Below are 15,798 nucleotides of genomic sequence, written 5' to 3' on the forward strand. Positions count from 1 at the left end.
ATATTTTACACTTGTGTAATAGATTCTGACCTTATGCTGTTTCAAAAATGTATAGATGATAAAATATTTTTTGTTTGCAAACTTTTCAGTTATTTATTCTGAAAAGAAAATATTTAAAACTACTTGCCTCATTGTTGATTGAAAATTGAAAATTATGGGATGTTGCCTTGCATGTTAGAGCAAAAAAGTCTTCTGCTTCATATGACTTTTTTAAATGTAAATATAGCAGTTATCTTTTTCCTAGCAATAGTAATAAATTCCCTATGTCTTATGAACTTCATGATTCTGCATTATGATGAAAAGATTAAAAAAAATATATATATATATATATAAAAAGAAACTTTTTTAAAATAAATTTCCATAGCTGCCTCCTTTATCAATGGTTTCTCTCTGATCATTCAGCTATTTGTTTCAAACGTTTCAATTATTTTTCTGAAATTTCTAAAACTAAACATTTCATTAAAGTTCCTATTTGGTCACAATTTAATCAAAAAAACTGCTTCCAGATATTTATGCTCTATGGATTGGTCATTCTTAGAATCTTCTTATTTACCACTTTGTTATTACAAATCTCACCTATAATATTTTAAGTTCAACCATTGAAAAGTATGTAAAATAATGAAAAATTGATGTTTCTTCATAGAGATTGTCTTCTGCTCATCTTAAAAATTACATAATATTCTTAGAAAACAGGAGTGAAGTAAAAATTCATCAAGCTTATTAAGGTCTTGCGATATACAGCAAAACAAAATAAAAAAATCAAATAAAAAAAGTTTTGTTTGTGATTGTTTAACCAGTAATCGAACTTTAACGTAACTTCCGAACATTTTCGGCCTTCACCGAGGCCCGCCTCGGGTAATGAACTAAACTGACTTCCCAGATTGGAATGTTAGAACGACGATGTTCGACTCTAAACTTTGAATATGTCAAATTCGCACGGCCGATTGACTTTGTTCAAATTTTTCGTACAGGTGCAGTACTTCCACGCATGCACCACCGTCTCACAGTCTTTAAAGCTAATAGAGTTGCCTTTATAAATTTCCAAAGTCTTCAGGTAACGAATATGGTCTGTTTGAAAGACCTGCCTAATTAATCTGGTGTTCTGGAGGTCCACGTGTACTTCCGGGTCGGTGGCATACGTGGACGTGGCAGTGGTATGCCTGTTGTTCGCGAGGTCGTACTGATGTTTGCGTACCCTTTTGCGTATTGAACGTATGGTTGAGCCAATATATACTAAGTCCCTTTGGAATCTATCATCCTTAAGAGAAATAGAGTACACTCCTGGGGATCTGCTTTGATCCATTTTATCTTTTGCGTTGGGTATCGGCTTGTAAATTATACTGGATCTCCTGTACGCGATTTCTGTACCGCTCTGGTCTGCAATATCCTTGTATAAGGAGTTCAAATGTTGATTGAACTGAATTACAGTGCGTCTGGAGTCTGTGATGTGTTGCTGGCCTCTGTTAGAATTAGACTGGGTGTTGGAAATGCTGTGTGCGGCAAGTTGGTTGGTGTTGGCGCGGGTTAAACTACATACCGTGTTTCTTCTGTAGCCATGCTCGACCGCTATATCTTCTACACATTGTAGCTCAAGCAGAATGTCGTGCCTATTGGTGTGATGAGTGAAGGTCCGTCTGATTAGGACACGGAATGCGGCGATTTTATACGAAAAGGGGTCCAATGAGTTTGCAGGGCTCTATCGAGACGCATGGCGACACCTAAGAAATGAGCATTACCTTTAAGCTGGATCAAATTAGTAACTGTAACGCTCATTTCTTAGATGTCAACATGCGTCTCAATAGAGGCATGGTGGAAATGAGTGTTTATTACAAACCGGGCCAGCGTACCTCGATAGAGCCCTGCAAACTCATTGGACCCCTTTTCGTATAAAATCGCCGCATTCCGTGTCCTAATCAGACGGACCTTCACTCATCACACCAATAGGCACGACATTCTGCTTGAGCTACAATGTGTAGAAGATATAGCGGTCGAGCATGGCTACAGAAGAAACACGGTATGTAGTTTAACCCGCGCCAACACCAACCAACTTGCCGCACACAGCATTTCCAACACCCAGTCTAATTCTAACAGAGGCCAGCAACACATCACAGACTCCAGACGCACTGTAATTCAGTTCAATCAACATTTGAACTCCTTATACAAGGATATTGCAGACCAGAGCGGTACAGAAATCGCGTACAGGAGATCCAGTATAATTTACAAGCCGATACCCAACGCAAAAGATAAAATGGATCAAAGCAGATCCCCAGGAGTGTACTCTATTTCTCTTAAGGATGATAGATTCCAAAGGGACTTAGTATATATTGGCTCAACCATACGTTCAATACGCAAAAGGGTACGCAAACATCAGTACGACCTCGCGAACAACAGGCATACCACTGCCACGTCCACGTATGCCACCGACCCGGAAGTACACGTGGACCTCCAGAACACCAGATTAATTAGGCAGGTCTTTCAAACAGACCATATTCGTTACCTGAAGACTTTGGAAATTTATAAAGGCAACTCTATTAGCTTTAAAGACTGTGAGACGGTGGTGCATGCGTGGAAGTACTGCACCTGTACGAAAAATTTGAACAAAGTCAATCGGCCGTGCGAATTTGACATATTCAAAGTTTAGAGTCGAACATCGTCGTTCTAACATTCCAATCTGGGAAGTCAGTTTAGTTCATTACCCGAGGCGGGCCTCGGTGAAGGCCGAAAATGTTCGGAAGTTACGTTAAAGTTCGATTACTGGTTAAACAATCACAAACAAAACTTTTTTTATTTGATTTTTTTATTTTGTTTTGCTGTATATCGCAAGACCTTAATAAGCTTGATGAATTTTTACTTCTTAATCTCCCTGATTTTTAAATTGAAATGTATAAAAGCATTATATCTGTTTTAAAATTTGTTATCTGGTTTTTTATTTTTTTTGTTTGTTTTTTTTAAGGGGGTGTTTTTTTATGATGCATGTTTTTGTAGGGGGCAGAAATTAAATGTCAGAAATATTTAGACTTTTCCTGTAAATTTAATCAAATAAATAAAATAAATTTTAAAAAATTGTTACTTGACCAGTTCTTGCACCAAGCCTTTCAATTACAAATAGTTTTGGAATGGATTGTTTTTTCTTGTTTTTTTACATAATATAGCACTTTCTTTATTCTGGAGAGTACACTTTTTGCCACAATTTTGCCCTCCAAGGAAAGGTTTGACTTGCAATTTGATCAGTTAATGAGGGAGGAATGGAGAATACTTTGTTTTGAAATTGATTATATGACTCTCTATTCAATTCAAATTTAAATAGTTTTGTAATGAATTATTACTGTTATTTTAGGATATTATTTCTTAAATTAGCTGATTGAATAAAATAATGAAGTCATGATGGTTTAAAAATTTCTGGTTTCAGAACTATAATTTTTATTGTCAAACCTTGGTTTCCAAACATAATTCATTCCGGTAATTATTAAGCGCGTGTCTCAATGCAATTATTCTGGGAAAATAGAATTTGATCACAAAAAAGGCTTATTAGAGATCAAAGTGTATAATAATTTATTCCCAAAAGTTGTTCTAAAACTGAAACAAATTATCTAATGAGAAACAATATAAAATGAATTAATTTGTTTCTGATCCCTCATAATACAGCAGAAAAGGTTAAAAGCTTTTTCATGCATGAAAATGCAATGTAATATTATATATAATAAATTTTTGTTATTTAATTTGAGTTAAGCACCTTTTTTAAACACTAACTCTTGAATGCCATTTTATATTATGTGAATGTCAATTGATGCAGTTTTTATTAATTAAATTGATTTTTAAATTCAGTTGTGACGTGTACCGAAAATGGAAGTATTATCTTTCCCAAATGTGCATCGAAAACTAAAGTAGATAGCAATGTTGTCGATGATTCGTGTTCTGATGTCTAATGATGTGAAGTGATCTCTGTGCCACTAACTTCTGGTTATATAGTCCCGTCATTGGTTGGTTGGACCGGTGGTGGATTTCTGCACAGGCACATGAGGCATGTACCTGGGGCCTCATAATTCAAGGCGGCCTCAAAATTCAGCTCTCAAAATAAAAAAATTATTTAAATTTTTTCTAAAAAAAATTAATAATTTATTAGTATTCCTTAAATTAAATTGCAGTGGGTGATCGGTTAACGAACACTTTTGCGAAAGATTTTTATGTTCGGATAACGAACACCTCGCAGACAAACCGAGAAGAAGCGACGTAAAATAATGAATATCGATCGGTCTTCCTTTGTCTTCGGGCAACCGTTCGAAACTTTTCGGAGTGTGGGAGATGTCGACACCGACGCTCAACCTGGTATATAATGATTGGATAGTATTCTTGTTTTGTTTGGTGTCATGACTTGGTGAATTTATAGACACTTGGCAAATTCATTTATTTAATCCATAATCTTTACAGAGACGCATTTTGGGCTTTTGCCCCTCTTCGGTCTGTTACGTAATATACATATGTTGTATCTGGTGGGCATCTGTTCGGCACCTTCTGCACTACGTCTTCCCACTTACTTTCCCCGCATGTCTCGCAGCGTGTAACTTCTCCCTCCCGGAATGCTGCACACAGCCATGCCTACAACTGTATAAATATACTTTTTAAGATATTCTATTTAATAGTTGTAACTAGCTTTTGTAAATTTGGATGCTTAGATTCTTGTTAATATTATTTTTGTCTGTAGTAATTTTGTAGCTTTCTTTAAATTTTCTTTTGTACCAATGTTTTTTTTTGTGTACTATTTTAACATCAGTTTTATCTATGCTGCAGTTATGAATTGTGCAGAGTTTATTCTATTATATTTTAAATTTGCGATGTGTTCTTTTAATCTTGTTTCCAATCTTCTGTTTGTTTTTCCAATGTATGCTTTTGGTGGTTGAAGAGGAAATTGTGCAAGGTATTTTGTAAACAACATCAGTAGTGTTGTATTTATCTGGGTTGTATATTTATGTCAGGTTTAGTCTGCCGGATTTGTAAATTTCTATAAGTTGATGCCAGTTTTATATTTATTTTATCGAAACTTTTATTTATCTGTTCGAAGAAGCCACGAATGTAGGGGAAGGATATGTATCTTAATCTGCTTTTTTCTTTGTTTTGTTTATTTTCCAGTCTTTTATTGTAGATTTTACTTCTCCAGTTATTTATCATTCGTTGTGGGTAGCCATTTAGTGGAAATTTTGTTTGTAGTTTGTTAAGATGTTTTTTCTTCTTCAGTAGTGAACTTGTTCTGTTCACGATTTCTTTTATACTCCATGTTGAATATGTTTTCTTTTATGTACTGTGGGATGTTTGAATTGTAGCTTATCACCTTCCTGATCTTGCACAGTTTAGTATATGGCTTGAATTCAATTCTCTTTGCTTTTCTGGTTAATGTAATGTCTAGGTAATTTACTTCTGTGTTTGTCTCCTTCTCAACTTTAAATTTAATATTATCATTTAATTTGTTTATTTTTTCTTTTATTTCTTCTAATTTTTTTATTTCTTGGCCATATAGTATAATTATGTCATCCACATATCATTTATAAAACTTTATGCCTGTAATTTCATTGATTGTTTGATCTATATCTACCATAACAAGTTCTGCTAGTTTCAGGCCTACAACTGATCCCATGCTCATGCTTGTTTTTTGTGTATAGAACGTATTGTTAACTTCAAAATAATTACTCCTATATACGAATTCTATTAAATCAATTTCCTCTTCACCCACCAAAAGCAAGCATTGGAGAAACAAACAGAAGATTAGAAACAAGATTAAAAGAACACATCGCAAATGTAAAATATAATAGAATAAACTCTGTTTTTTATGAACATTGCACAATTCATAACTGCAGCATAGATAAAACTGATGTTAAAATAGTACACAAAGAAAAACATTGGTACAAAAGAAAATATAAAGAAAGCTACAAAATTACTACAGACAAAAATAATATTAACAAGAATCTAAGCATCCAAATTTATAAAAGCTGGTTATAACTATTAAATAGAATATCTTAAAAAGTATATTTATACAGTTGTAGGCATGGCTGTGTGCAGCATTCCGGGAGGGAGAAGTTACACGCTGCGAGACATGCGGGGAAAGTAAGTGGGAAGACGTAGTGCGGAAGGTGCCGAACAGATGTCCACCAGATACAACATATGTATATTACGTAACAGACCGAAGAGGGGCGAAAACCCGAAACGCGTCTCTGTAAAGATTATGGATTAAATAGATGAATATGCCAAGTGTCTATAAATTCACCAAGTTGTGACACCAAACAAAACAAGAAAAAGAAGACACGGTTTTGACAAAACAAATAAACATGGATAGTATTCCTCCGAACTTTGAAACTCTCCCTTGTAATTCCAGCCTTTTATTTTTCTGACAGAAACAATTCTTTTATAGTATTTGTGAGACTGGCAAGCAGGCACTCATTAAGTATTGTGTTGGCTTTTATTTTCGAAAGGTGATAGTATAGTAGCAAAGGTAGAGAGTGGGTAGAACATGTCCGAAGTTGCTGGGCAGTATGGCTTAAACAGGTCTACAGTAGGCCGCAGTTCAATTCTTATCTAAGAAAGATACAGAATAATCAAGAAAACTCAAGCAGCTAAAGGAGTAACAAAAATCACATCTGAGAAATAAAGAACATCGAAGAGCTCATAATGGAACCCGAAACTGATCCGACGACAGAAGAATGCCAAGAAACTCGTCAAGATGTGTTTTCTTCCGAAAAAGAGGACAAATCCGATATCTGCTATTAGTTCTTTTGAAGAAGTGAGATGATGTCAGAACAATGGTCATTCAAATGGCATCCAAACCAGGTTGAGGTTAATAGGCTTAGGGATATCTACAATTACAATGCTATTAATTATTCTGAAAAATCCTGAAGAAGAGAGAAAAGCAATCAACATTAGACAGATTCTTTAACCCCCACAAATGGAAAAAACCATGACTGATAAAAAATGCAAGGCTGTGTATGTATGTATTTTTATTATTACATATAAATAAATGTAGTAAGAAAGTATATATATTTTATTTTTTGGGGTCTTCAGAATGAATTAATCAAATTCCCATAAAAATCTATGGTAAATCAATAATCGGTTAACGAACAATTAGGATAGCAAACAAAGTCTGGGAACGGATTATGTTCATTAATCGATTACCCACTGTACCCTTAATTATTTACCAAACAATAGTGAAATATAATAATTTACAAATAAGTTTTTATTATTCATAGATTACTAGACTTTTGAAATACAAATCAGTAGTAAATTTAAAAATAAATTATTTTTTATATCCATGGTTTACTAGATTTTTTTGTTTTTAACACTTTTACATATTGTAACTTAATAAATGTTGTTCCAATAAGTTTCAGTTTTTATAAATAATACAATCTGAACATGAGTAACCTTTTAAATACAGGCAGTTGTAATTTTATATTAGAGAAATAACATTGAAAATTAACCATGTCTCATCTTTTTTGGACTGCTGGTATAGACCCTACCAGAGTAAAATACAAGAGTGTAGAATGCACTTTGTAGGGGGTGTAGGGGTAGTGAAAATATTTAGAGGGGGCCTCAAAATTGAATTGCACCCGGGGTCTCTCGAGTGCTAAATCTGCTACCGGATCGGACCGTCGACTTTCTCGTAGGAAGTAAAAAAGCCAAACGTCCGCATCTCTAATCTGTGGCCGGCTCTTGCGGAATACCTCGTTTGGCAGCCGAGTTATCGTACGGCAACCGGGGCAATTAAGAATTTGAAATTCTGTTCGTGAACAGATTTGTTCAAAACCAAGGTTTGACTATTTACAATTCCCGAATTCTTTCCAGTTCAAATTTTTTTTTCTATAAAAAGAAAAATAATTGCTGACATGATTTCATATAATTTTAAATTTTGTGAAACGTTTTTCCTAATTAATTTAGTTCATAACAAATAAGATAGAATGTTTGAAAAGCAGAATTGAATAGTCTTGGCCTGAAATATATATCTATAAAATCAAATAGGAGAAACAGAAAATGGGTTTTCAATTTCTTTATTTTTGATGAAGGAACACAATGTGAACCGATCTGGTTCACATTGTGTTCCTTCATCAAAAATTGAGCAAAATTTGCCATTTATAATTAAATCAGCCTAATAAGTTGTCAGACATACATTTATATTTATTAAACAACCTGCGGTATTTTTAGACTTAAGGCTAAGGAAATACTTTTAGGATGTTTTTCATATTGTGATATAATGTTTTGTAATTTTTTTTATAATACAATAATGTGTATCAAAAATAACTTTGCAATGCATATTCAAAGACTTGGTTATTCTACTTTCACTAACCTGTTATTGCACATATAACCGTGGTTGTCAATGCAAAGGTTTTATCACCCATGCCATTTTGTTTCAAACATAATCCCACAGTTAGAGGAAATTGCAGTCATCCCTTACTAATATTTCTATATTTTCAGATAAAGTAATGCACAATTTGAAATATTTATATTTTTTGTTTTGATTTTTAGAATGAAATTTGTGATCTGTGCAAGCAAATGGTACAAGAAGCTAGAGATCAATTATTAAGTAATGAAACTCAAGTAAGTTTTGAAAATATGTATGTATTTATTAAGGATGCACTGGTATAGCCTTAATAATATATTTTCTTCAATCATTTATAAGTACTAGAAAACAGTTCTATAAACTGACTTATTGACAGAGGATTTATAAATTTTTTCATTACATTGTATAACTTACAGAAATGTTATATTTTTCTCCCATGTTACAGGTTTTATCAGAATTGATGAAACAAACTTTATGTATCACTCTGTGCTAATGTTTGTTTAGTTTCAACTGTTCAGATGTTTAATGAGAAAGAAATGCATTTTAAAATAGTATAACATTTAAAATTTTAAGAAAGTTCTTTTGCATTATCACAGGAAAGTGCTCTAAAAGATCTAAATTTTATTTATGAAATTTAAAGTTTTCAATGTTCTGAAAATATTTTTTCAGGAGTAACAGTCATAGAAGAATGATTGATTATTAACTGGTGATATGCCAACTGGCATAGAACACTTTTTAATAAATCTATCATCAGTATCATAATTATTTTTTGCTATTTTTTAAATATTAGATGATAATACTTCTAGAAAAGTAACTTTTTCAAAAAATTGTCTTAAATTAATCCTAATTTGTCAGTTATCATAAATGCCCTAGTTTAATCTGATCATAATAAGCAGCAGGTTGATCACAATAACTGGCAAGATTTTACACAGGATATATAGAATGGCTTGGGAAAATTTGGTTTTTGTTACATTTAAGTATCTGATAATGTAAACAAGTAATCGCAATAAATGGCTACCGCGGTGTGTAATATATATAAAATGTTATCTAATTAGTGAAATCGATAGCTGACGTGCCAATTTTCACAAATTACACTTTGCCAATTTCATAAATTCAGAAATTCATTTTCTTTTCCAATAAGATACAGACATGTGTTTTATTAACAATTTATAAGCCATCATTCAATGAGTAAAAGTTTTTATTATAGTATTGTCTTCTTACATGAAGATTATGTATATTTCCTAATGATTCTAGGGTTTAAAAAATTTAATAGAATAAAAAGTAGTAATGTCATATTCAGATTTTGTCAGCAAGATGGCAGAAAGAATTAGTATAAATACTTATCACTTTATTCTATATTAATGCAAAAAATACATTTATAACATTAAACAACTAATTATTATTTCTGATGTCTTAACAATCTCTAAGACTAACTGCTTGTCAAAAACTATTTTGATAAACTCTTCTTTCATTGAACAGAATTTATTACTGTATAGTGCCACAATTAAAAATAGAGTACAGCAAATGCTTTATTTTTGTAAATGGCATTTGATGTTTAGAAATGCTGTGACACAAGGTGAAATGCAACAAAATTATTTTAAAATAATATAAAAATCCATTATATATTCATTTATTATTTTTTGTAATCTGAAATTGATGGCTTGGTTTAGTTTAGTTTAGGCCTGATGCCCACAAATATTTTTTAATGCTTGGCACCACTATGGCACCTCACCGGAGTCAGAGATGACGATTTGCACATGAATGGCAAAATGCCACTCATTTCCAAGATGGACACGTGTATATGAACGTGTAATTGTGTATTTAGTAAACAAGTTGTTTTTGGTGAGAAAAAGGCAGTGTTGGATCTTTGGCTTTTTTTACTAGTTAGGAAAAGTAAATTAAATCTGTCTCTAAACTATCATCCTTTCATCAAGTTCTTTAGAAACATCTTGCAAATGTTAACCTATATGGCCTTCTAACTTTAGTCATTTTTGTTTTCCTGTTTTTTTACTGTGGTCATAATATTTTTCTCCAGATTTCAGGGTACTTCCTCACTTCAATAAAGTTTTTGTCCATTTTTTTCTGGAAATGAAGCATTTCTGTGTTAAAAACAATTTATGTGTGCACTACCCAATTAAGAACAACAAACTGAGAAAAAAGAGTTGGACTTGCAGTACCGTCACATCCTCACGGAGAATTGTGGCAGAAAGTGGACGTTACAATGCCGTACGTACGTGTGCGGCACTATATTTAAATTACTGCCGTGCTAGGCTGCACGGCTACTTGCCGTAGTTTGTTTGTGGCAGAAAGCCGTTCGTGTGCACTGGGCCTTCGTTGGAATGTGACAATGCAAGAATGAACTGCCAAAAGGGATGCCTTTCAAGATAATTTCCTGTGAGAAACTGGCTCTTACTTAGGTGTTAGAAACACAAAGAAACTATGGAAATCTCCACATGACCAGAGCATTGGTGAGGCGTGAACCAATGACAAACTGCCAGTGTTTGGTGGTGTTATCCACTCCACCACCAGTGGGCTTGAAATTAATAACTTTGTTGTACAAGCAGAAAATGTTAAGTGAATTAACAAATGAAGCATGCTCCAAAATGCATATATTTATGAATTTACCACAGTGCCGCACTAGTGTCATTGATGTAGTTGCTCAGTTGAATTTTGCAGAAAATTTGTGCTTATTTCAGAAAATGGTGAATCTTCCCAGATTTGGATAACTTTATATAGTAAAATATTTTACTCTTCATTTAATTTTAAACACATTTTTCTGTATTGTGGTCTTATGCCATACCTTTTTTTTTTGTATATTTTATTTGTATATATATTTCTCATTTCCCTTTTTTTCCTCTACCCTTTGTTTCCTTGTCCCCCTCTTTCTGGAAACTTCTCTCTGTGGGTGGTGACGAACCGATTATAAGACAAAAGAAACGGATAGCCCGGAGGGGCTAAAGGGGAGATAGATTGGACACTTTTGGCCGAGACATCGAGCCGTAAGAACGTGTTTGATGAAGTCTCCAAGTCAATTTCGCACCGACGGGAGAACAAAGAGACAGCAAGTCAAACGTAGCAAAGTAAGAGCTCTTCTGGAAATTTATTGAAGGAAACATAAAGGAAGGAGAAAATTTGAACTCTACAATCATCGAATTTCGTATCGTCCAAGAAGGCCCGAGTTATAGCCACCGCCACGAGGTCGCCAGCTAAGTTTGGGTACCCGTTCTTGTCTGGTTCTATCCTATCATCTACACCTTTTTTTTCTTTTCTAGTATAAGTAGTTTTTAAGTAATTAGTTATAAGTTTTTTTTTTTTTTTTTCGCGTTTCCTTTTTGTGTCATGTCGTGTATCTCAATTCTTTTGTCGCGAGATTTTAGAATAATGATTCTGCCAGAGTGTCTAAAATTTATAACTTTTGTCCAAGGAGTGTCGGAATTCAAATGATAATCCTGTATAAAATAACAAACGCCGGTGAAAAAAATTTAAAGAAGTGTATTTTTCTCCTATCCCTTTGTTGGACTATTTTTCACCACGTGCGTTTTACAACAGTATAAATGTCTCGTAGCTGTTTTTGATTTTTGTTTTTTAAGAATTTTTTAAAAAATATATAATTAAATTTATAATTAAATTTAAACAACCATAAGCCTGACAGTTACATTAAAGGATTAGACCAGGCTTTAGTAGCAGTAATATAGCCCAATCTAATCATGTTATCATTTGGTTTTAATATAATTAAATCATTTTATGATGATTTACTATAAAGTTTATAAACATTGATAACTTCTTTCAAAATAATAATGAAATTAAACACAAAATTAACTTATTAAAATTATTTCTTTTTTCTAATGTTTTTTAATAGGAAGAAATAAAAGAAGTGTTTGAAGGAAGTTGTGCATTAATACCAATAAAAATTATAGCTGATGAAGTAAGTTATAGAAATTTTTAAAATGATTTCATTTTAAATTGATGATATAGATTACTGTGTTTTAATTTTATTGTTAGATAAGATTTTTAACAAGCCATGCTTTTCATTAATTTTAATGTTTTCATGTTACATGATGCATATGTTGTTGCAATATTTTACTGCATCTAAAACTTGCTGTTTTGAATATTAAAAACAGCATTAATTATTTAATTATACAATAGCCCCTCATTATGCATTATTGATAACAAGAGACAAATGAACAATGTATCTATTGTGCTATCTGATATATCTCCCAGCCTATTTTGGTTATATCTGTTTTGTCTGTTTTTGATCTTCATGATGACTTGCTTTTTTTGTTGGTTGTAATTTATACCATTGTAATTTCAATGTGATTGATTGGAATAAGGTAATATTTCTTTGCTAGTAGAAAACTTATAGCACCTTTTTTTTTTTTTTTTTGAAATTATATTATTGGCTAAAGCACTGCTTTTTTTGTCTTCCAAATATAAATGTATCTGAACAAGTATAAAGATAAAGTTTGCTAGTTTAGTTTATACATTTCAACAGTTTGAGTAAATGCAATGAAACTTTATAGGGACCATCCTCTCAATTTAGGGAGATGGTCGACTACTACTATTGGACGAGTTAACTTCGATCCCCTTCCCCCGCAACGGGCCCCCTTCTCTCCGAGCAGCAGAATGGCGGCATTCGAATAGGAAAATTACTAAATATAGTCACCGGTGTGCACAAAATATGTTCGATGGTTGTTTTTAAGAGTATCAAGTTTTTAAATATTTGGTTTATTTTTGACGAAATTTGATTTAGTTGGCAAAATTAGCATTTGATATTCAGCTGTGAATCATATGTTAGTTAACGTTAGAAAAAATTTGGATCTTTTGACGGTAGAAGTCTGACTATTTTCTGTTGAAAAATATTAATTTCTATCCAACCGATGAAATTGTGTGCCATTCCAAACCATCAGTATCATTCTTAGCAAGCCCAAAACATGTATTTGGGTGTTTTGTGCCAAGTGTGAATCTTTGGTCTGTTTGCTTTTATCTGATTGATTGTTTTTATTTTGAATCAAGAATACAATATAATAAATTTCTTGGGTAATGCCAAGTAACTTTGCTAGTGTGTGTGTGTGTATTACGTATGTATATAGAAAAAATGTTGCTGATATTTTGATATTTTATTTGAAAGAAAAAATTTGATACTTATATGCTAATCTTCCAACGGCTTCATTGATACATTAGTTTTCTTAGTGGATTATTTTTTATTGTCAATAATAAAATATTTTTGATAACTTAGATATTGCAATAAATATCTTTATCATTATATAGATTTATTTTCCCTTGCACTTTAGAGAAATACTGTTTATAATAAACTAATATATCAAATAACAATAGGTTAAAAGCATTTACTCAGTTTATATCTGCAGATAATGATTTCATATTATATTTCAAATAAATATTTTTGCAATATCATTGTTTTTAACATGTGAATTTTTGTTAGTTGTGAGATCTTTAATGTCATTCATTTGACAAATAATTTTGTACAACATTTTTGTAAACTAATGTTAAGCAAAAGCAAATTTTTTCTAGTATGTAACTAGCTTAACATATGAAATATTTATAATGAATTTGAAGGAACATTTTTTTTTACTCAACTTTTTCTGTATTTAAACAAATGTGCATTTACTCTTGAGAGGCCACCTCATTTTTCTTGTTCTGAAATGTCATGTCTAAATGACCAAAGATAACAGTCCAGAAAAGAACTGTTTAAGATACTAATTTACAGCAGCTGGTTATATTTCATCCCAAAAAGAGCTAATCATGGATAGGACTTTGAAAGTATGAAAGTGGCTTCCCTGTGGAGTTACAGCATACAATATAGAGTAAAGGTGGTTTTTAGAGGTATACAAATTTAAAATGAAATAAAACATGTAAAAATAATGTTAATGGCCATGGTGTTTGCTTTATTTAAAAGATAATTTTATGCCATTAGTGTTTAAACGTGATTTTGGGCATATGGGCGCCACGGCTGACTGGAATGAAGCGCAATTAGAAAGTCTAATTTTCGACCACTTTATCGAGCAACTGGGGCCGTACGTCGGCAATAATGTGCCGAATGTTGACTTCCGAGTGGTCTGACGTCTGTGGTTTATTGGTGTAGACTAATGACTTCACATATCCCCAAAGAAAGTAATCCATAGATGTGAGATCACATGATCGTGGAGGCCAGTTCACAGGTCCATTATGCAAAATTATGCACTCGTCGAATGTTTCCTGCAATAAATTAATAGTGTCATGCGCTGTGTGGCATGTTGCGCCATCTTGTTGAAACCAAACCTCTGCCACATCAATACCATTCAACTGAGGAACGAAGCAGTCAGCAATCATGGCTCTATAGCACTCTCCATTGATGGTAACATTCTGGCTGGCATCATCTTTAAAGAAATATGGGCCAATGATTCCACCTGCCCATAAAGCACACCAAACAGTGACTTTTAATGGATGTAAGGGTGTCTCAACTAAGGCTTCTGGGTTTTCTCCACTCTAAATTCGGCAATTCTGCTTATTGACATAGCCGTTCAACCAAAAATGAGCCTTGTTGCCGAACAAAATTTTGCGTTGAAAAGAGGATCAAGCTGAATATTGTTTTCGGCCCATTCAACGAACGTACGGTGCACATAATGGTCACACTGTTTCAACTCTTGCGCGAGCTGGATCTTGTAAGCTCGTAAGCCAAGATCTTTCCGCAAAATCTGCCACAAAGTGGATGGGCACAGCTCCAATTGCTGTGCAAGAGTGGCGAATCGACTCATTCGGGTCTTCCTCAACACTATGCTCCACAGCAGCAATAACTTTTTCTGTGTGCACTGTATGGCATTTTTGTGGATGCGTATTATCAACTAGAGTGTGTGTGGTGCGAAAATGATTTATGGTTTTCCGAATAACTTGCTCGGATGGACAGTTACGTCGACCGTAAAACGGACGTAGTGCACGGTAAGTTTGGTGAACCGAACCATGATTTTCAAAATAAATTTGCACAATTTGCAAGCGTTGTTCTGGTGTAAGTCAATTCATGGTGAAATGGCAAAACGTACTGACCACAAATCAACTGTCAACTGTCAAATTGACAGTCACTAAATTTAAATTAAATTAGAAACAGTGTTGCCAATTCAAAAACCAAATCTCTGGCAACACTGTTTCGTCGGCATGTTTAAACACTAATGGCATAAAATTATCTTTTAAATAAAACCAACACCTTGGCCATAAACATTATTTTTACATGTTTTATTTCATTTTAAATTTGTATACCTCTAAAAAAAACCATCCTTTACAAGCAAAAGAAAATGCAAATGTGTCACCTGAAAAAAATTTAATGGCCACTTATGATAGCACAGACATTGCAGAGAGTTCTTGCCACATTCTTTTGAAAAGCCTGAGCACTAATGTTGGCTTTCATGTCAGGAGTGCAGACAGCCATTTTCTGGCAAGATAATGTTCAGTCAGTTTTGTAGGAACATTTTCATGCTTCCATGGGCTCATTC

General features: G+C 33.2%; 1 protein-coding gene across 4 annotated transcripts in view; it reads left to right on the forward strand.

Annotated features, from left to right (window-relative positions):
* Sap-r (Saposin-related) overlaps positions 1–15,798 on the forward strand; it is a 115,541-nt gene that overhangs the window by 5,513 nt on the left and 94,230 nt on the right. For all 4 annotated transcript variants that reach the window (XM_067275448.1, XM_067275451.1, XM_067275450.1 and 1 more), the window contains exons 3-4: positions 8,503–8,574; positions 12,177–12,242. In XM_067275448.1, coding sequence (XP_067131549.1) covers positions 8,503–8,574; positions 12,177–12,242 — 138 coding nt within the window. The remainder of the gene's footprint in view (positions 1–8,502; positions 8,575–12,176; positions 12,243–15,798) is intronic.

Source organism: Centruroides vittatus, unplaced genomic scaffold (assembly GCF_030686945.1).
Source record: "Centruroides vittatus isolate TY-2023 unplaced genomic scaffold, ASM3068694v2 contig_620, whole genome shotgun sequence".
Classification (NCBI taxonomy): Eukaryota; Metazoa; Arthropoda; class Arachnida; order Scorpiones; family Buthidae; genus Centruroides; species Centruroides vittatus.